The sequence below is a fragment of the Erigeron canadensis genome, chromosome 6 (genome assembly GCF_010389155.1).
Source record: "Erigeron canadensis isolate Cc75 chromosome 6, C_canadensis_v1, whole genome shotgun sequence".
Taxonomy (NCBI): domain Eukaryota; kingdom Viridiplantae; phylum Streptophyta; class Magnoliopsida; order Asterales; family Asteraceae; genus Erigeron; species Erigeron canadensis.
In genome coordinates this window covers 42779797-42800007 of record NC_057766.1, presented here as the reverse complement: position 1 = coordinate 42800007, position 20211 = coordinate 42779797, and the positions used below count along the sequence as shown (strand labels likewise).

At 32.5% G+C, this 20211-nt stretch overlaps 3 protein-coding genes and 1 long non-coding RNA gene across 5 annotated transcripts; 2 read left to right on the top strand and 2 right to left on the bottom strand.

The window, feature by feature from the left end:
* Positions 1-620: 620 nt before the first annotated feature.
* LOC122603063 (pentatricopeptide repeat-containing protein At2g22070-like) lies at positions 621-3122 on the bottom strand. The gene is given in 3 exon segments (XM_043775676.1): positions 621-1065; positions 1068-1101; positions 1104-3122. Coding segments are annotated over 3 exon segments (2355 nt in total). The 3' UTR covers positions 621-763.
* A 232-nt stretch (positions 3123-3354) lies between these two features.
* Positions 3355-5812, bottom strand: LOC122603064 (hexose carrier protein HEX6). The gene is made up of 3 exons (XM_043775677.1): positions 5625-5812; positions 5179-5501; positions 3355-4734 (listed from the first exon to the last, which is right to left on the bottom strand). Exons 1-3 carry the CDS (start codon positions 5752-5754, stop codon positions 3670-3672), a joined length of 1518 nt encoding a protein of 505 aa, XP_043631612.1. The 5' UTR covers positions 5755-5812; the 3' UTR covers positions 3355-3669.
* Positions 5813-7502: 1690 nt separating this feature from the next.
* Positions 7503-10740, top strand: LOC122603931 (probable isoaspartyl peptidase/L-asparaginase 3). Of its 2 annotated transcripts, XM_043776788.1 has the most exons (7): positions 7503-7680; positions 7881-8052; positions 8175-8239; positions 9027-9419; positions 9505-9563; positions 9670-9774; positions 10324-10740. In XM_043776788.1, the coding sequence occupies exons 1-7, from the start codon at positions 7609-7611 to the stop codon at positions 10541-10543; spliced, it is 1086 nt and encodes a 361-aa protein (XP_043632723.1). In that variant the 5' UTR covers positions 7503-7608; the 3' UTR covers positions 10544-10740. The 2 variants fall into 2 exon arrangements, with proteins under 2 accessions (XP_043632723.1, XP_043632724.1); XM_043776789.1 differs by lacking the exon at positions 7503-7680 and having other exon boundaries at positions 7996-8052; positions 9017-9419.
* Positions 10741-11667: 927 nt separating this feature from the next.
* On the top strand, positions 11668-12270 carry LOC122602549. Its single transcript, XR_006324314.1, has 2 exons — positions 11668-11846; positions 11957-12270. It is a non-coding gene; the product is annotated as an uncharacterized LOC122602549 (long non-coding RNA).
* Positions 12271-20211: the final 7941 nt, after the last annotated feature.

Here is a 20211-nt window from a genome sequence, read left to right as displayed (position 1 = left end):
CAGTTTGTGCGGGTACAATGTGTTGGTTTTGGTATTCATCTCGAGCTTTGGTAAGGGGGTAGAGAAAGGCTTCATAGGGTTTTCTTTTGGTTTTTATAACATTGGCCTTAGTCTTTAATTCGTATTTGTCGTGTCTAGTATTATATGGGATCATTTGGGGTTTGGTTTGGGTTGCTGGTAAAAATGGTTCCTTTTATTTGTGTTTATGCAGATAATGGATTTTGTGGGGTGGATTTTCTGGTTTAAGCCCGGTCTGGAACAGTTGTTGCAGGTTGGTATCATTGTATAAGGGGGATGTTGGTTTGAGAGCATTTTGGTTAATTACTGTAGAAATCTGGGTTAGTTAAGTGTTGCTTGTCTAAGGGGGTGAAGGATGCTGCAGGAATTTTTCACATTACGCTTGATTTGGGAAGTTATAATAAGGTGTTGCAAGAATCTACGTTTGATTGTCGAATTCTTTCAAGTCTTGCAGCATCAGCAGTAACCCCTTTGATTTTGTATGTTGCAATTCCTGACATCTGTTTTATCACTTGAAGGTGTGTTGATTATATGGGAGATATGTTCTTGGTATCTTAAAGGTAACAAATTTTTATTTTCAATATAACCTGAATACAAAACTCTGCACTGAAATGCCTGATATAGACCTTGGTAAACCGTAAAAGTACAGACTAGACCCGTATGGTCACCAGTACGTGTTCATTTCTATTTGAGCTACAATACTAGATGTGCATCGTTTACACTATGTTATAGACTTGCAGCAAGCCTACCAATAATCCCGACATGAACCTGAAGCATCTTTCAAATGATTAAACCTAGTAGCATCTCTAACAATAATTTCCCTACCAACAAGTTTCGAAATGAACTTAATGGCAGAGTGACAATCTTTACAAACCCTCAAGTTCTTTATGATCCTCAAAATACTGTTCTTTGGAGTCTTCATTATTAGCGCATATGTAATAGCCAGTTTTTCACTATGATGCATGAGAATCTGCTCTTTAACCTCTTCATCAAGATCATGCAAAACCGCTTCCGTTTTTGGTACATATCCTATTTTTTTGATTTCTTCCAAATTTCTGCCATATTATGATATATTTCAATATTTCATCTCTATCTGGATGAACATTATCTTCAACTCCAAAACTATGAACTTGGTTCCTTATTTAAAACCGACTAAGCCCTTGTTCTTTCTTCACTTGTTTAGATTTCATTGATCTTCTAATGTAATCAGCATCCTCCCATTTCCCGCAAGCAGAGTAGACATTGGCTAGAGCCGAGTAGGCCCCACTGTTGTCAGGTTCGATTAGCAGCAGGTTTTCTGCTGCAACTTTTGCAAGATCCATGTTTTTGTAAACAGAACTAGAAGCTAAAAGTGAACCCCAAGCTACAACATCAGGTTCAGCCGGCATATTCTGTATGACATCCCAAGCTTCTTGAAGCTGTCCTGCACGCCCGTAAAGATCAACCATGCAAGCATAGTGGCTCAATGTGGGTTCAATCCTGTGTTTCTCTTGCATCAATTTGAAATACCGACGGCCTTCTTCAACCAATCCCATATGTATGCAAGCAGAAAGTACCCCAACATAAGTTAAATGATCGGGTTTTATATTCAAACTCAACATGTTATCAAACACTTCCAAGGATTCCGCACCATGGCCGTGTTGGGCATAAGAAATGACCATGGAAGTCCATGTAACAGCATCTTTTATACAACTTATAAGCTTAAACACACGCTGTGCATTACTAATGTTTCCAGATTTCGCATACATGTTAATCAAACTATTACTTACAGAAGCATCTTGTGCAGATTCAAATTTAATGGCTCTAGCATGGATTTGTTTGCCATAGTCTAAGGAAGCCAGGCTTGAACTCACACTCAACATAGCTGCTAGAGTGTAACTGTTAGGTTCTGGGCCTTCTTTGACCATTGACCTAAAAAGATCAATTGCTTCATTGTTAAATCCATTCTGCATATAGCCAACAATCATGGCAGTCCATGCTACAACATCAAGATTCCTTAAGGAATCGAATATTTTTCTGGCAGCATTCATGTCCCCTTGCTTAATGTATCCATCTAGTAGTGCTGTAAACGCTATTATGTTCAGATTCGAAATCTTATTTTGTTCTAAAACCTTTTGAGCTATCTTCACATCACCGAACTTGGAGTACATGGAAATTAATGCATTACCTACAGCTCCTGATAAATCGATTTCAGTCCTGATAATGTGACCATGAATTTGTTTCCCCGAACTTAAGTCATTAAGTTTTGCACAGGCTGATAAAACACTTGCCAATGTATATCTGTCAGGCTTTAGCATTGGATTCTTCAACATATTTGAAAACATATCAAGAGCTTCAATATCGAAACCGTGCTGATTATAACCCGAAATCATTGAATTCCATGTAACTACATTTCTGTCAGTCATTTTCTCAAATTGAGCAAGTGCATGATCAAACCTTTTACATTGCATATGCATCGATATCATAGTATTCCAACTCGATGTGGTCTTCAATTTCATGCTACCAAATACAGACTCAGCCGTCAACAGATCGCCAGACTTTGCATACATGTTTAATAAAGAATTTGCAACACTAGTATAACTACCAAGCCCAACTTTCAAAACACACGAGTGAACTTTCCTACCGATTTCCAATGATTTCATCGCAGCACAAGAAGCAAGAACAATAGTAAATGTGTACTGGGTGGGGATTACTTTAGCCGATATCATATCAACAAACATTCTAACAGCGCTTTCAAAACGACCCATTTGATTATAACCCACCATCATCGCGGTCCATGAGACCGAATCAGGTTTAGGCATTTGTACAAACAATTGGCGTGCATAATCAATCTTTCCCTGTTTCGCATAAGCAGAAATAAGGGTGTTCCAAGAAGATGGGTTTCTAACAGGCATTTCGTCGAACAACTGACGTGCGTGTACAAGAAACCCGGTTTTCGCATAGAAATTGATCAGATTGTTAATGAGGAACACACCAAGATGGACACCACCTGACTTGATTATTTGAGCATGAATAGATTTCCCCACTTGTGGGTTTCTGTTAACTAAAGATTTCTGAATTAATAAGGTGTAATGATCTGCTAATTCGTGGTTAAAAGTTGCCATGAAACTAAATGATCTAATTTGCTTTGGATTTCTTTTGGCGCTAAAATACGAGGTTAAATACTTGATATACACACGTCAATGTGATATGATGTGTGTTTATCTAATTTTAGTAGCATTATTATTGTGATCTTTCTAGTAATATAAACATAAACAATATAGTTTGCTATGGAGTTTTTTGTCTCATTTTTTTTTTTTTTTTAATTAACATCCAAAATGGAGAGCTTGATAAGTATATATCCAAACCGGACCAAACATATCTTATATAACTAGTTACATATCTTATCGGAACAATGACTGATACTTCCCGCCGATGATCTCAAGTTTGCTAAGCTTGCGGAAATTATATCCATAAAATTGTAACCCAAGTAAGAACATGGTTAACTGGATTTGCAGTCATTGTGTTTATGATTACATAATACATCGAAATTACAATTGCAATATATGGGTCCACTAATTGCTCTATAAGTAACCTATAAATGTTTGTTTGTATATGATCATAAATCGAAATATTTATTTTATGTTGCATAACTGAAAGAGAATTTTGATCTTAATTCTTATCTGTATCATCTTCTTTGTCGACGTACCTTTTCCAAAACCAATGTTGCTTCCATACCCGATCCATGGTCTCAATTGGCACATTTTTAGTCTCGGGAAGAAACAAATACACAAACACTGTCATCACAGCCACCCATCCACCAAAAAAGAAAAAGGTTCCAGACTTTAAGTTACAAAGCATTGCTAGAAACATCTGAGCAATAATGAAGGTGAATAGAAAGCCCACTGCCACAGTGATACTTTGTCCCGCAGATCGTATCTCCAATGGGAAGATTTCACTAGGAATTAGCCATCCCAATGGGCCCCACGATAAACCAAACCCGGCAACATAAGTGCAGATCAATATTAACACCAAATAACCATACCCTTTGCTCAATCCACCGTGATCACCTAGTTTCACTGCCATAATTCCGCCAACTAACATTTGTGAGATGAACATTTGGATCCCTCCAATGGTGAATAAAGTTCGTCGACCAAGTCTATCGACTATTATTAGTGATAGAAATGTCATGCTTAAACCCACTGATCCAGTCACCACTGCTGACATAAGAGAAGCACTTTCACCAAATCCTATTGTTCTGAACAGGATTGGTGCATAGAAGGAGATGACATTGATCCCTGTAACTTGTTGAAAGAATGGGATCAAGATTGCCATAACAAGCTGAGGTCTGTATTTTTGCCTTAAAATGTTTCTGAAAGGGTGTTTAATGGTTTTTGCAATTTCATTTGCTGTTACAAGATCATCAAATTCGGCTTGTATATCGTTTATTCCTCTGATCTTTTGTAGCATTTGCTTAGCTTCGTTTGGATCTTTATTATGTTGTATTAGGCTGTTTGGTGTTTCTGGAAGGAAAAGAGCTCCTAATGTTAGAATTGAGGCAGGAACAGCAGCCATGACTAAGGATATTCGCCATCCCCAACCACCTTTTATCTTTTGGGTACCATAGTTTATAAGATTGGCTGCCAGAACGCCTATACCAACACAAAGTTGGAAACTCATGTTAAATGCTCCCCTGTATCTTGAAGGTGCCATTTCTGATAGATATAACGGAACCGACTGATGATAGAAAAAACATAGGCTTTTAGAGCAAGCATATGACCTTCTTGTAGAAGCCCTTGAATGAATAATGCCAATTCCACAAGTAAAAAGTAAAGGTGGTGATTTTGACCCATTACTCATTGATGGGTCATTTTGGGTTACATAGGTGAATTTAAATGAAAAGGGGTCAAATTGGTTGAAAGTCGCCTATATTTTTAATGTATATATTTTCTAAAAAATATGAGTAAAAAGAGCAGATTATTATTGAAATGCTACTGCAACTTTTGTCATCATGTTTGACATACTAGTATATCAAAAGCAAAATATTTGAGACAAATATGTTTTGGCCCAATCCAACCCAGTAGACCCTTTCAAAAGTTACACCTTTTCACGCGAACTGATTTTTACCACCAACTAACCTGCCCATTTTGCCACCTTCTAAAGTAAAGATTAGTATTTCACCTGGTTCCCAAAACCAACTCCTACACCAAGCAAGATACGACCAATGATAAGCATGTATGTATTGTAAGCCGCTCCCCCCAGGGCTGCACCAGCAAGGAATGCTACCCCACCGATAAGAATTGAGGGTCTGCGCCCAAAGGCTCTAGTGACCGGTGAAGCAAAAAAGGTGGCAATTAGACCAGCTACATATAGTGAAGATGTGAATGATGTCAGAAGTTGACTGTCAAATTTGCAGTAGTTGCTTATCTTGGTATCTTTTAGCATTTTGGTGTACACCTTGGGAAAAAATTTCTTTAAAAATGACTCCATAGAAGTCACTCCACCTGCAGATCGATAATTTCCAACGTCAGTTACTACACGTTACCTTTTTTTAAAAAGTTTAAAACATTAGGAGCATAAATTTTACGTGAACCAATATATCAGTTTTGACAAATATACTTAAAGACCTGAAATTCCGATGTCATATCCAAAAATGATCCCTCCAGTTGCAGCAACCATGCATGATAACACAACAAATGATGTAATATGACCATTATACTTCCCCACTTCGATACTTACTACTGATCCACCAGCCATAGATTTCTGACCTGTTGTGCAACTGCAAAGAGGATGTTGGTGGGGGACTGGGGGTTGGACTATGTATATATATACCAGTGGTTGTTAGTAGTCCAACTCGGCAACTTAAGAGTCAAATACCACTCCAACTTGGCTGCTATCGATACAAACATTGGATTAAAATTGAAAAGATCCTTACTAGTGGAAATAATCGAACTGGTCCCTGGACAGACCTTTAGTGTCAAATGGGCCGTTAGACAAAGCTCTAAGACGAGTGACGACTTGACTGTGGGGTAGATAAAATTGCATATTACATATTATTAACAGAAGTTAGTCATGTAGTTCTTGGATGGCAGTATTGGAGTTGAATATTCTACGTTATAAATTTGTAGGGCTATGGGCATTTACTATCAGGCATTGAAAATTCAACATGTCCATCTCTATCACAATCATTATTAAGTATTAACAAATTAATTGAAAGTATCCATGATTTGATATGTGAACTCTCTGAGTTTTCTTTATTACATACTTTTCCAAATAACTTGTCATAATATGCTTCTGAAATTATGCCCTCATCTTGTAACTGTTCATATTAGGCTACAAGAAAATAATGCAGTGGTCATGTAATTTATTGGTATTTTTTGGACCTAATAGGTAAATTCAACATATGATATTCTCATTCGATGTAAATTTCTTTATACATCATCTACTCTTTTTTGTGTTATCTTTCTTTTTCATCTTCATCTTACATTTGTAGATTTAAAATAGAAAGGGATTAACTAATATGCTGCTAACATCATTTACTTCCCTCCTGTTACCCTCACATCCAGGTGGTTGTTTATTAATTTATCATGTGGAAATTTCAGGGGCTCTTTATGAGAGTAGTGATGGTCTCGTTCCAGGACAGCCCATACATAATAAGAGTCTTTTTAACCGTAGTAGCAACAATTATTAGCTATGTTGTTAACAACATTTTATATTTCCCAAATAGAAATTGTTTCAGATAGCTTTGTTATAAAATAGTATCTAGCAAAGTATATTACCTTGCAAAACATACAAGTTTATTAAGAGTTTTTTTAGGGGCTATGAGATATATATTAATAATTTTTGTCAAGAAAAATGATTAATCATTCTAACTCATCCTCCTACTAATATGATCATGCCACATGGTGCAATCAAATGATGAAATTATTATAATAGAAAAGTAATGGATTACACTTAACATTGAGTCAAGGCATTAAGAGGATAAGTTAGAAAAATTAATCATTTTTCGATTGACAAAAGGTGTATATATATTCATTGTAAGAGTGTTTTTCATTAAAAAATATACAAAAAGCACACACCGTGTTTAAAACACACTTTAAGAGTGGTAAATATACAAGGTTTTGAACCCGTGACTCCTAAGGGGGTGTTTGGTGTTCCGTTTTCAAAATAGATTATGATTTTTCAAAATAGATAATTTTTAAAATTACGTTTTGAAAATAGACAACCCTTTTTTCATACAAACAATTTTTTAGATTATCTCTATTTTACAAACACAATAATAAAATAATCACTTCAGAATATAATCTCAACACCCTCTACTTCGAAAGGGGCACCCATACCAGCCGAATCAAGAACATCAATGTTTAATTTTTGCTATACTCAATATATAGTAATTCGTTTTTTTTTTTTAATCGACGTCATATTGCGTTAATAAAAGATGTAATGTGGATGCAAGTGGTATTTGATTATTGGCATGTTTGAAAATAAATAAATAAACAAGGGGGTCATACAAACATAAAGATTTCACCTTGATAAAGTCGTTATAGTAATGTGAATAATGGCAAAATCCATCTCCAGAAACTGAAATCATTTGGTAAACGCTCCAATCCAATGCAACGGCGGAGTAAATCAACGGCAGCCGTCGTGTTGCCTCTTTTTCTCATCATCCCACTTTTCTCCACGGTGCTTCCTTATTTACATATATATCTTTATATATATTTATTATCAGTTTGTTATCGTTTTATTATATGGACTCAACCTATTTGTTGTTAATTTCGTCAGAAATATATTATAGCAATTTAGATACAGAAACTAGGTATATATGTGTATATATATCAACACATTCAGTACTGTTTTGAAAAACTATTTTTTGATATCAATAGGTAACAGGACATGAGGTTGAGAGTTCAAGTAAGTTTCCCTTAGTAATCAGCACATGGCCTTTTTTAGAAGCTGTTAGAGCTGGATGGAAGGCTATCAATGCTGGATTATCTTCTGTCGATGCGGTTGTGGAAGGTTGTTCCGTTTGCGAAGTACTTAGATGTGATGGCACGGGTATGCTGGTTTGATGTTTAATCCAATACTAATAGACATTGACTCGGTTATACGTGTTTTATTTAATCACTAGTTCACTACTGATATTTGTATTGTTTTATATTGAAATTGATGTTCAACAGTTGGACCTGGTGGAAGCCCGGATGAGAATAGTGAATCTACAATCGATGCTTTAATCATGAATGGGGTAATAACATTTTACATTGCTGTTTTACCCGGTTACACACTTACAGATATTGTTTGACCCGTATAAATACACATATGTATAGTATATTATTGAAATGCAAATCTCGGACCAAAGTAATAGATAATGTTCAAGGGAACAATAGAGATCGTAGATTATGGAATCTATTAAGCATTACGGGCTAAATGTCAACTTGGGAAACTCAAACAAGTGTTTTGCCGAGTTGCAAGTTTTTAGACTTTTTTGTACTTAGGGCAAAAACCATTGGATTAAGCCCTAGTCGAGCCAAAATCATGTACAGTTGGCAGTGGATCTATCTCAATGCATAGCTCATGAATTATCTATGTGGGTCATACCCTACATTGGGGTTAAGTTGCTTAGACATGGCTGGGTCTAATTAATGTGAGGTGCACAACGCACATGGATATTGGCTCCACAAGCCCACTGGTCCCGTCTTTTCAGTAATTGTTTGGAACTTGGCAACATAGGTTTTTCGAGTTTCCAGTTTAAGTGTCGCCGTCTTGTTCTTGACAAGTTCTAGCAATCACACTCTGTCCTTGCATTTAAACCATATCTTTCATTTAGGTCAAATATCTGCGTTTTTATAAAAACAAAAAGAAAAACAAAAAGGTCTATACATTTATAACGTAATAGATTAATATTTGTATGGGATGTTACATTTTGTTTCATTTTGTGAATAAACCAAACTTGACCTTTTTGTTTCCTTTTTACGATTTTGTTTGAAAACCATTAATTGGAATGTATATTGGGACTGCTAAGATTCAAATAGGCAACAATGGAGGTTGGAGCTGTTGGTGCCATGAGATATGTGAAAGATGGCATAAAAGCTGCAAAGTTGGTAATGCTCTACACAGAACACACCATGCTTGTGGGTGATCAAGCCTCGGCCTTTTCCATTTCAATGGGTCTTCCAGGGCCTTCTAATCTTAGCTCAACTGAATCCATGGAAAAGTGGAGTAAATGGAGAGAAGATCAATGTCAGCCTAATTTTAGGAAAAATGTTGTACCTACCAACAGCTGTGGTCCTTATCATCGAAAAAAAGATGTAATTCTTGGTGAGAGGACACATTTGGTGGACGATGATGTGGAAAATATTCTGATGAAATCATCTCATGTGAATTTTCACAACCATGACACGATATCCATGACAATATTTGATAAAGTCAGTTGCTTTTCATTCCTGTTTGTTTGATTAGTTTCTTTTACAAGTGTGGTTTTTTTTTCATTAACTTTTGTTATTGTTTCAGTCTGGACACATTGCTGTTGGTACATCCACCAATGGTGCTAGTTTTAAGATCCCTGGCAGGTAGGCATTATGCTGAGATTATTGTCCTTAACCTTTTCTATAAGGATTTTGTTTGGTTTTAAGCATCTACACACCTCTTTTACCTTTATCCATTTATCACATGTAGGGTTGGTGATGGACCGATCGCTGGATCTTCTGCATATGCAGATGATGAAGTTGGAGCTTGTGGTGCAAGTGGTGATGGTGATATAATGATGCGTTTCCTACCATGGTAATCTTATGTAGTGATATACATCTGCCATGGTAATATTAATTGTGGATCTCAATTCTCAAGAGATGTGGCTTTCGACCCATGTGCTTATCAATGAGTCGATTTGGGGTATGTCTTATCTCTAGACTCTAATGAGTCAAATTGGTAAAACAAAAGTAATTAGGTCAAAATCAGATGGAGCAAATAGGTCGAAAGCCACCTTAAGTATTTATATCTATACTAAGTTATAAAGGATTTGGATAGTGTCTTAAAGTTTGGACTTTGAGTGCATATATTTAATACTCTAACCCTTTTTGGACATGTACTAAAAATAACCCATATTGATCGTGACCCACTCCTCTCTAACCATCCATATTGCCACCTGTATATCTCATTATTTCTGCTCTTGAGTCATTTCAACTAAATGAGCCTCACACTTTTCCATTTCTTTTTACACCATGGATCCATAAATGAAGAATAACAGCATAGTGGTTTGATAAATGAGAACAAATTTTCTTTGGGCCCATTTAGTCTAATTTGGTCTACATTTGTGTGTAAATTTGATTCCAGTTATCAAGTGGTGGAAAGTATGCGATTAGGAATTGAGCCAAGGCTTGCTGCCAAAGATGCAATATCACGAATAGCAAAGAAGTATCCGAACTTTGTGGGCGCTATCTTTGCAGTTGACAAGAACGGCACACATGCTGGTGCATGTTATGGATGGACGTTCCAGTACTCTGTCAGAGGCCCAAATATGGATGATGTGGAGGTTTTCACTGTATATCCTTAGCATGCAGCATAAAGATTTTTCTGCATAATGCACTAAATTAGTGTGTCATTGATTCTGGTTATACTTACTGCAAACATGTTTGATTTATTCAAAATGTCAAATGATGTTATGTCAACGTTAATGGTCATTTCTTCTCTATTGGAATGTGTTGTGTAAAGTTTGATCCCATTTTGTTTTAGTGGAACATTCTCAGTTTACTCCTTGATTTTTTACCCCTCATGGTGATCTCATAACTTACTTAGTACTAAGAGATTTGCAAAAGGTTCACGCCATATGGGACCGAATGAATTGGTTGACATCTTGAATAGATATTGTATGTAGTGGGTCTATAAGCTTGCGTTGCGGGCCGACTTCAACGATCGTATTTATGTGCACAATCACGTTCGAATGTTTGCTATATCAAACATAAATAAATATAATAAACCCGTTTAAAAGTTTGCATAAACATATATGTTTTATTTAGTTAAAGAAAAAAGGCAAAAATGACAGGAAGTTGCGCAAGAAAAAACAAAAAAATCTTTGCAACGTGGTAAAATCCGAAAAGTAATATAGGGTGGGACGTAAAAAATGAAATGTAAAAAACCCATAAAACGCACTAAAATAACCCTGTCATATTAAATACATATATTTATTTTTTAAAATAATCTAAAAGACAAAGGAAATAAAACCATCATATTAATATTGATGAACCAAATCAAAAATAGAGATAGACTAAATCTAAAAAACCTTAAATAAAAAACAATATGATAAACCTGCTAAAAAGTTTGACATATTAAATATATATGTTTTTTCAAAAAATAAATAAGCAAGCTAACAGACAGCTGCGCATCTACTTGCTAGCCTGATTCACTGTTCATGATTTCATTCCCCTTAGTATAGGTATATAATTCACAATACTTGCACATTTGGAAAATTGGACCAACCAAATTGGTTTAAAGATTGTTGTACGAACGAATTGGTTGATATTTTGAATGAATATTGTATGAATGCACAAAGACTTGCACATTTGGACCAACCAAATTGGTTATGATTTTATCACAAACGTGTCTAAGGGGACCCATTAAAATATTTTAGCTGAAAGGAAAACAGGTTGAAGGTTATCTAAAATGTATTTTCAATTCTTATAGCTCTGTGTAATCACATCTAACAGGTTTTCTAGTTTCATGAAATTGGACTATTATTTTCTCTTGTGGGTTACACCAGAGTTAACCCGACCCCTTTTTATCTGCAACATAATCAAACTCGTTTCAACCTGTCAATCATTTTGGAGATCCTGAAGTCGGAAGATGATGTGACTCAATATGTACATATTTCTCACATAACTATTTGGACAATTTGAATTTATTTAGAGTCGTTTTGTGCCGGTATTTGATTTTTTATGGTATGTGCTAATGCTTTCAAATTTATGGCAAGTACATTGCATGAATACAGCAAGAAAGGATGTTTTGGAGGTTCAAAAATGCTTATGAATGATTGCAAGGAGACTTTGGAAGAAGAAACAAGATGATAAAGTGTTTTGGAGTCCAATATCAACGAGACCATCCTTGGTCTCGTCGATATCATGAAGCAATCAAGAATAGAAGAAGATTGAAAAGGTCTCATCGATATCGTCCTTGATCCTCGAGTAGCAATTGGTTTCATTTTACGTTATGTTGATTTCATTTAACTCTTATTTTGGGTAAACTACATAGACAATCCTGCAATTAACTTCTTATTTTTATTAACAATATTGTCTTCATCATAAAAAAATTTCTATTAATAGTATTCGGTACGAAATATTTGTTTGAATAATAATTATTATAATATCATCATCTTCTAAAATATCTTATGTAATTATTATTATTATTATTGTTGTTGTTGTTGTTGTTGTTGTTTTTGTTGTTTTTTTAATTACACAAAGTACATTGATATTTTTTTTTGTAAATACTTATATTTATTTTATAAAAGAATACTTTATTTTTATAAAAAAATTATTGTAAATATTTAATTTTTTATTAAAAACTATTAATATTTCAAAAACTATTTTTTATAAAATTTATTTTTTAATAAAATAATATTTTCTTTTATAAAAGATCATTTTTAGTACAAAGTTTTTATTTTTATAAAAAATATTTTTCAATCTTCTTTTTAAAGAGGTGAACCGGAAAGAATATCATAATTTTTTGTATTGCATTAGTACCTGTACAGCTATTATGTAAGGTTTGAATCAGCTCAAAACAGATTTAATCAACTCCATGTGGTGTATCCATTCAAGACTTCACGTTCATTTATCAATGTTTTACATGAAATTAATGTACTGCTTCCGATTTACTTATTTTTTTTAAATAAAAAATAAATAAATATGAAATAAATAAAATCATCATGGATCTATAATTTGATTGATTAATAGTTTTTAATAAAAAAAACTAAATATTTACAATATTTTTTATAAAAATAAAGTATTCTTTTATAAAATAAAAGTAAATATTTACAACAAATATCAATGCACTTGTTAAAATTATTTATTCCTAAATAATATTTTGTGTAATTAAAAAAACAACAACAACAACCATAATAATAATAATAATAATAATAATAATAATAATAATAATAATAATAATAATAATAATAATAATAGTAAAAACATCACTTCCATTATAAATTAATAGGATTTACAAGAAATAATAATAATAATAATAATAATAATAATAATAATAATAATAATAATAATGGTTAATTACATAAATGACACCTGGACTATCCATTATATTACTGGTTTCATACCTACAACTTTAAAATTTACCGTAGTCATACCCCAACTTAACGGCCAAACTGACGCCCGTCAGGTTAGGTATCGTCCGTGTGGAGAATTGATAAGTTGGGGTATGATGAGAGTAATTTTAAAATTATAAGTATGAAATCAGTAATATGATGGATAGTCCAGGTACCATTTCAATAAATAACCCTTATCATCATTATTAGTAGAATTGTTATTGTATGTAAATAGTTTTATTTATAAGATAAAGAAACATAGACACTAATGTTAAGGAATTCTTTTGTTTTGTCCAAATTAAATAGAAGAAAAAAACTACATTATCATTAAAATGCCCAAAAATGAATAATCAAGTTTCCATTTCCATTAAATATATAATACAGGTGTTAGATCTCTTTGTTTATGATTTAATGGACTTAACGAAAAACAACGAAAAACACTTAATTTATAAAAGGTGTTTACTCTCTAACTTAATAAACAAAAAACATCTTTATATATTGACTTAATCTATACATAAATTATTTATCCACACAATTATATAATAATTAAAAAATATATACAGATCTTTTTTTTTTTTTAATCTTCGTAGAACTTAAATATTTTATAAATGAGTAGATGACAAATCTATATCTATATATATATAAAAGGCTATCGAAAAGTGTTCGCGTGGCGCCCTATTAGCCTGTCACGTCAGCATTTTCTTACATCACCAGATTCATTCGAGAGACATGTCAATATCCACGTAAGTATTTATATGTAGACTTTAAGTATTTATATTTAGGGAAGTGTGCTAAACCATTCAACCACCATTAATTTGATGACCATTTTACTATCCTAATATACATTAATTTAATGTAGGCGGATGTAAAAAAGGAAATAAAAACATATTATGGAGCATTAATTATTCACTTTGTTAAATTGCAAATCATGTTAATTTAGTTGCTTTTGCTATTGGATATGTCGATATGTTTTTTCCAAACCATCATACATAAATTACAAAACCTCGATGTTAGTTTATTATTATTACACTGGAATTATGACGTTATTCATCTTTTCTACCTATGGTAGAATCTGGAAGCAGCCTCTCTACCTTTGATAGGGGTAAGGTTGTCTACACCGTCGAAGACGGTATTGGGACCCAAAACCCGTGAAAGACGGCATTGGGAGTTACTATATCAATATTAGATTTTTAGTTAAAACATATCATAAAAATTTCAATTCGAATATGAAAATGTTATATTTGTTTTCTATTAAAATTATATTTTTACGTGTTTTGTTTCTTTAGTTAAAACAGCTTAAAAAAACAATAATTGTACAAATATCTTTAAAATCTTAATATATTTACATTAAATGTTATTTATTTTTAGTTAATTAGTTTTATATTTATATGATACAATGTATTATTAAGATACATATTAATTATTATTCTACTGAATATATATCATTATTATTCTAATAGATATATATTAGTTACTCCGTATTTCTTTATTTATTATATTGAAATTATTGGATAAAAAGTGTGAATATGTGATGGAAAATAAAAATTGAAAACAAAAATTAAAGTCAAAATTGAAAATAAAAATCAACTATAAGAAATTGAGATATGTAATTGGTCAATAAGTTATTAGAGAAATTACCTTTTAGTATATTAAAATATATTTGATGTTGTGATGTGTAAATACACATTTAATCCATATGATGTTTAACTAATATGTTTGTTTTTTCAATATTCTTTTACAATCAAACATATTTTGTTTTATGTTATTCAAAATAAATTAGAAATAATATGTAGTTATTGATTTCCATTTAATGATAAAACTGATAATCTTTATCATCGTTTTTAAAATTGATAAAATTGATAATCATTATGATCATTTTAGAATCTAATAATAATATTCATTTCATCCTCACATTCATAATGAAATCATAAGATTTGGTGGTTTGATCTTAATCTAATACGTCTTTTGAAATCCTGATTTTTCTTTTAAAACCAATTAAGATGAATTACCTAAATTTTAATGATTGAATTAAAACGTGATAATATACCTTCTAATTATAAACTTGTCCCCCAAGTTTGCAGATAAAAACCTTACTATTTTTAATTTGCATGTATAAATTTTGGAGATAATTTAATAAAATCAAAATTTTGTCAAATCCTTAAATGTTTCTTGGTATTATTTTAGTTTTTTTAGAAACTCATAAATTTGTCATCATCTCAATTGACCGAGAACTAATCTTTTTTGCCGGGAACTCATTTAGTACCAAATTTTAATCTTAACAAATTATTATCATTTAAAAAAAAATATTTGTCGCTCAAATTATCAAATTATATTTTCATTAAAATAACTATACTCCAAAATAATACTAGCTAATTAACATCGGTTCAACCCGGATATATTAATAAAACTTTTGTTATAACGTATTTTCGCCACTGAAGTTGCGACGAAATTGACTGAGCTTATTTTCTAATATCTATCTGATATTTAACTAAAACATTTTTTCCTTTTGATAAACAAAATAACCACCTTCAAGTTTTTGTATCAAATATACTTAGTGTGCGTAAACAACAAACATAAATATATTATTCATAACCTCGGAATAGTACACCTTATGTTTCAAATAAATAAACTAGCTTATTAAACCATCTAAAATTTGTTATGATAAAATTATTTAGATAATGAAAATTTAAATAGTGTATATAACTTATTAGACTTTAAAATATATATATATTCAAAAAAATACTTCATAAATAACAAAAAAAAATTGAAAAAATAATTAACTAATAAAGAAAGTGTTTATGACATTATAAATAAATGAAAAAAAAAAAAAACTAAACTTTAAGAAAGAATGTGAGGATGATAAATCTATAAATCATTTATTTCATAACAAATATCTTTTATTTACTATAGAGATTGATTCCTACTTTCAAGAGTATTTCATCAATTCTATCATTTCCTTTTGTCATGTCAAATTATTATCCTTTAACTATATGTATTTTTAATATTGATTTTCATAATTTCAATGTTAGTGTTTTCTAATTAAATAAAATAGGTTAATATGTCAGGTTTTCTTTTATCTTCGTCTTAATAAAGATTAGATAGTATTCCAAATTTTAATATTTAGTAAAAATGTCATGTCAAAATTTGATGACAAAGAGAAACTTTATTTGAGTTCGGATTTAATATGTGAAGATGAACATGGATCCGATTTTACAAAGAGTTGTACACTCAAGATTTTATGAATATTATTAAGGTGTTTGGCGTAACCCACCATCGTTTGGTTCTAAAAATAGGTTTACCTGTTAACATTTGTCAAAATGTATTACTTTATATTTAGTGAGACGAATGTCCAAGTATTTGACTTACTTTATGTATGATAAAAGTGTTTACTATTAAGACGACCTTAAAAATGGAACTTAGTATTATGTTACATCCACATTGATTTTACTTCCTAATACTAAATTTCATTTGATACTAAAGAAAAAAGAATCATTGTGTTGTACATATTGAGTTATGGACTTCTTTATTTGGTTATTTTCATATATTTGTTCAATATAGTTTTATCAATACATATATCTCTTTTTAATTACATAAATTTATCTCGAAATGGTCATGTGGCTATCTCATTTTTATTCCAACGATCATGATGCTTTGAATTATGTTTTCATCAATAGAGATAAAGATTAATGTATTTTATTGTGGAAGGATATATACGTTGTTGTTCTGATACTATTCTTATGATTGACGTTTAAAGTTAGAGGTTACTTAATATTATGGTTTGTGTAAATGAGGTAGTTTGATTTTTGAGTCATTTTGTACTCTTATGGTATATATATATATATAGTCTATTATAATGTAACGATTCATCATCAATTAATTGTAGTAATTAGTCATTTAATAAAATAAAATTTATCATATCAACAACAACAGTTTACGGTTTGAATTGTCTATAATCGACCTATATCACCACATGAGTCATAGAAATTTATCATTTATAAAAAGCCTATAAATAATGTTTGTATCATTTTTATTCTTTAATCCATTTGAGCATCTATTTTATTATATAAAGCTATTTACTTTTCGTTATAACATCATTGTTATTGCATGTCATTTACGGCGAATTACATAGATTACATAATAGACCGGTGCAACGCACGAGTTTCACCTAGTATTTAAATATAAATTTAAAAGGAAAATGCTAAAAAAAGCCTTTAGGCTTTACTTAACATACATAAAAAAAAGTTAGTTTCCATATCAAAAGCTCCCCTATAGATTTGTTTACCCCTAAATGTGTACAACTATTTAATTTTTGTTTAACCCAATATAAAATTATAAATATAAATACTGGATAAAATGTAACACCCCGAGCTAGGGCTCGAAATATTACGGAAATCATATAGCACAAGGAGGGATTATCGTAGGCAACTAAATGACATTAATGAATTCGGTGAATCCACAACAAGTCAAATATTCAAACAATGCACAAGGAACAATTGACCATCAATGTTTACAAAAGAGAATTCTAGAGATGGCTATCGATCCTAAGCATTAATCCAAAAGTGGGCGAATGAATCCTTGATCCATAAAGTCCATGCCCGAAACCAAAAGCTACACCAGATCATGCATCACATCCTTGAACCACCTGATTACCTGAAAAGTGTTCTACAAGTCAACACGAGGTTGGTGAGTTCGTAGTGGTGGCCCAAGATGAACCACCGACCATAACCACATCATAAAAACAAGAACAATTATCACATACAAGTAGTCTTACACGTCATCCAACCAATGCATCACTATATAACAAACGTATAAGAACAATCAATGCAATGTCAATGCCATGATGTGAATGATATGCAAGCCAAACCAAAATACATATAATATGTAGGGCCATTATGCCATCTATGCAACGATACTCACAGGTCATCACCATGACCATTGTGGCATCTCAAAAACGTCGGCGAATATACGTCTATAGACCCGGATGACCAACACCAGTGTATACGTCTATACCTGGATGAACACATTTGTCTCAACAGACAACCAAATCATCTCAAGCAACCAACACAATACAAGCCCAACAATCCATCAATCCAACATCCAATAACCAACAATATGATGAAACTATACATACATATACTTGAGAGGGCTTGCTTTCAAAGAGTCCTCGATGTTTGTATACAGGGTGTACCAGCGGCTAACCCTCCACATCTCAAACCTTTTGAACGCGAAGTCGACTTCCATGTATGTACATCTAATCTAAATATAACCTTTCTCAATACCAACATACACAAAACATTTCAATGATTCATCCATCAATCATCATTCAATCAACAAACAATTAATTCAAACAAATAAACACACAATGTACACTTTTCAGCCCGAATCTCAATAGAGTAGGGAGATACGAACTCACCTTGATTGGCAAAAGAGGCTAATATCGAATTAAGATGAGATTATAGGTGATTATAGTGCTCCACGCGTCCACAACCTAGTAATGTATACAAGACATGCATTATTCACCAAAGACGACTCTCTAACTAGGTTTTAGCTTTAGTTTATGGCTTTGAAAGACTTTCGGGACCCAACATGGTCGTTAGGGAGGTCATGTAATAGTTTGTAACCAAAATGAAGTCGCCCCAAGGTCGCCTCATTCTCAAACATAAGTTATATGTTTATTTAGTTTATGTTAATGTCTTGAATTAGGTTCCAAAGAGGACACCCAACTTTAAACGACTCGTTTGTCATGTGTAGGGCACCAATAAGGTCATAAGAGTACATTCCGGAAAGGTCGGGACGATCCTAGGATGTTAGAACTAAAGCTAGGAAAAAGTTAAGTGATTGAAGCCCCCAACTGCGCCGCAACTTATCGCTGCGCCGCAGCTGAAAAACAGACTCGTGAAGCTGCGCAGCAGCTGAAAAACAGAATTGTGAAGCTGCGCAGCAGCTCACCCAGTTCAGCATCAGCAACCCATTTCGACCTAAACACACCAAAACTAACCCATAACTCATTTTTGACACCCAAAATCGATTTGTGAAGCATCAAAACTCAATATGAAGCATAATTAAGCATGTTTACACATGAATAACCCAAACCCACTTTAAAATCTTTCTTCAAAACACCAAACTCAAGTTCAAATTCGGTTAACCCATTACTAACCCTAGACAAACCCAAATCCGACTTTTGGCCCGATTTGTGACCCGAAAATGTTTTGGCACAACTATAGATACGTTTACTAACATGAAGTGAAGGTCATAGAGTAGAATTTACTTACCAAAAGCTTCACAAATCCTCAAACCCGAATTTTGATTCAAATGAGGTCATTTCTTACACTTTGGAACCCAAGTTTTGATATGAAGTTAAAATGGTGATAAGATTTATTATTCTTGCATTAACTAAGCTTGAATTTCCATGAACTATGAATTAAATTAGAGAGAAAGAGTGAAAGGAGAGTGTGTTCTTGGGAGTAAAGAAGAGAGAGAGATAAGAAGAATAAGGGAAGGAAAGGATAAGGTGGGTGGGGGTTGGGTTGACTAAGGTGGGTCATGGGTCAAGACTTTGATCCATTGGTTGACCCGTCAACATAACTAATTAGTTCAAAACCCACGACATTACATCTAGCACACCGTCAACCGGCTCATTGAGTATACAATTAGTCATTTAACTACTATAATTCATAACATGACACTTAAAGTCAATGGGTCAAAATTCATGGATGTTACATAAAATTATAAATATAAATACTGGATAAAATTATAAAATAAAAGAAACACCACACCAAACACCAGCAGTCCAGCACCCCTGTAAATCATCATCCGCGTCAAAACTTATTATTAATATATCAATTCCTCCTAACAAAGTAATAACAATCATTATTATTATAATTAGTCCTCATAAAAATTATTATATTGTGGGTGTA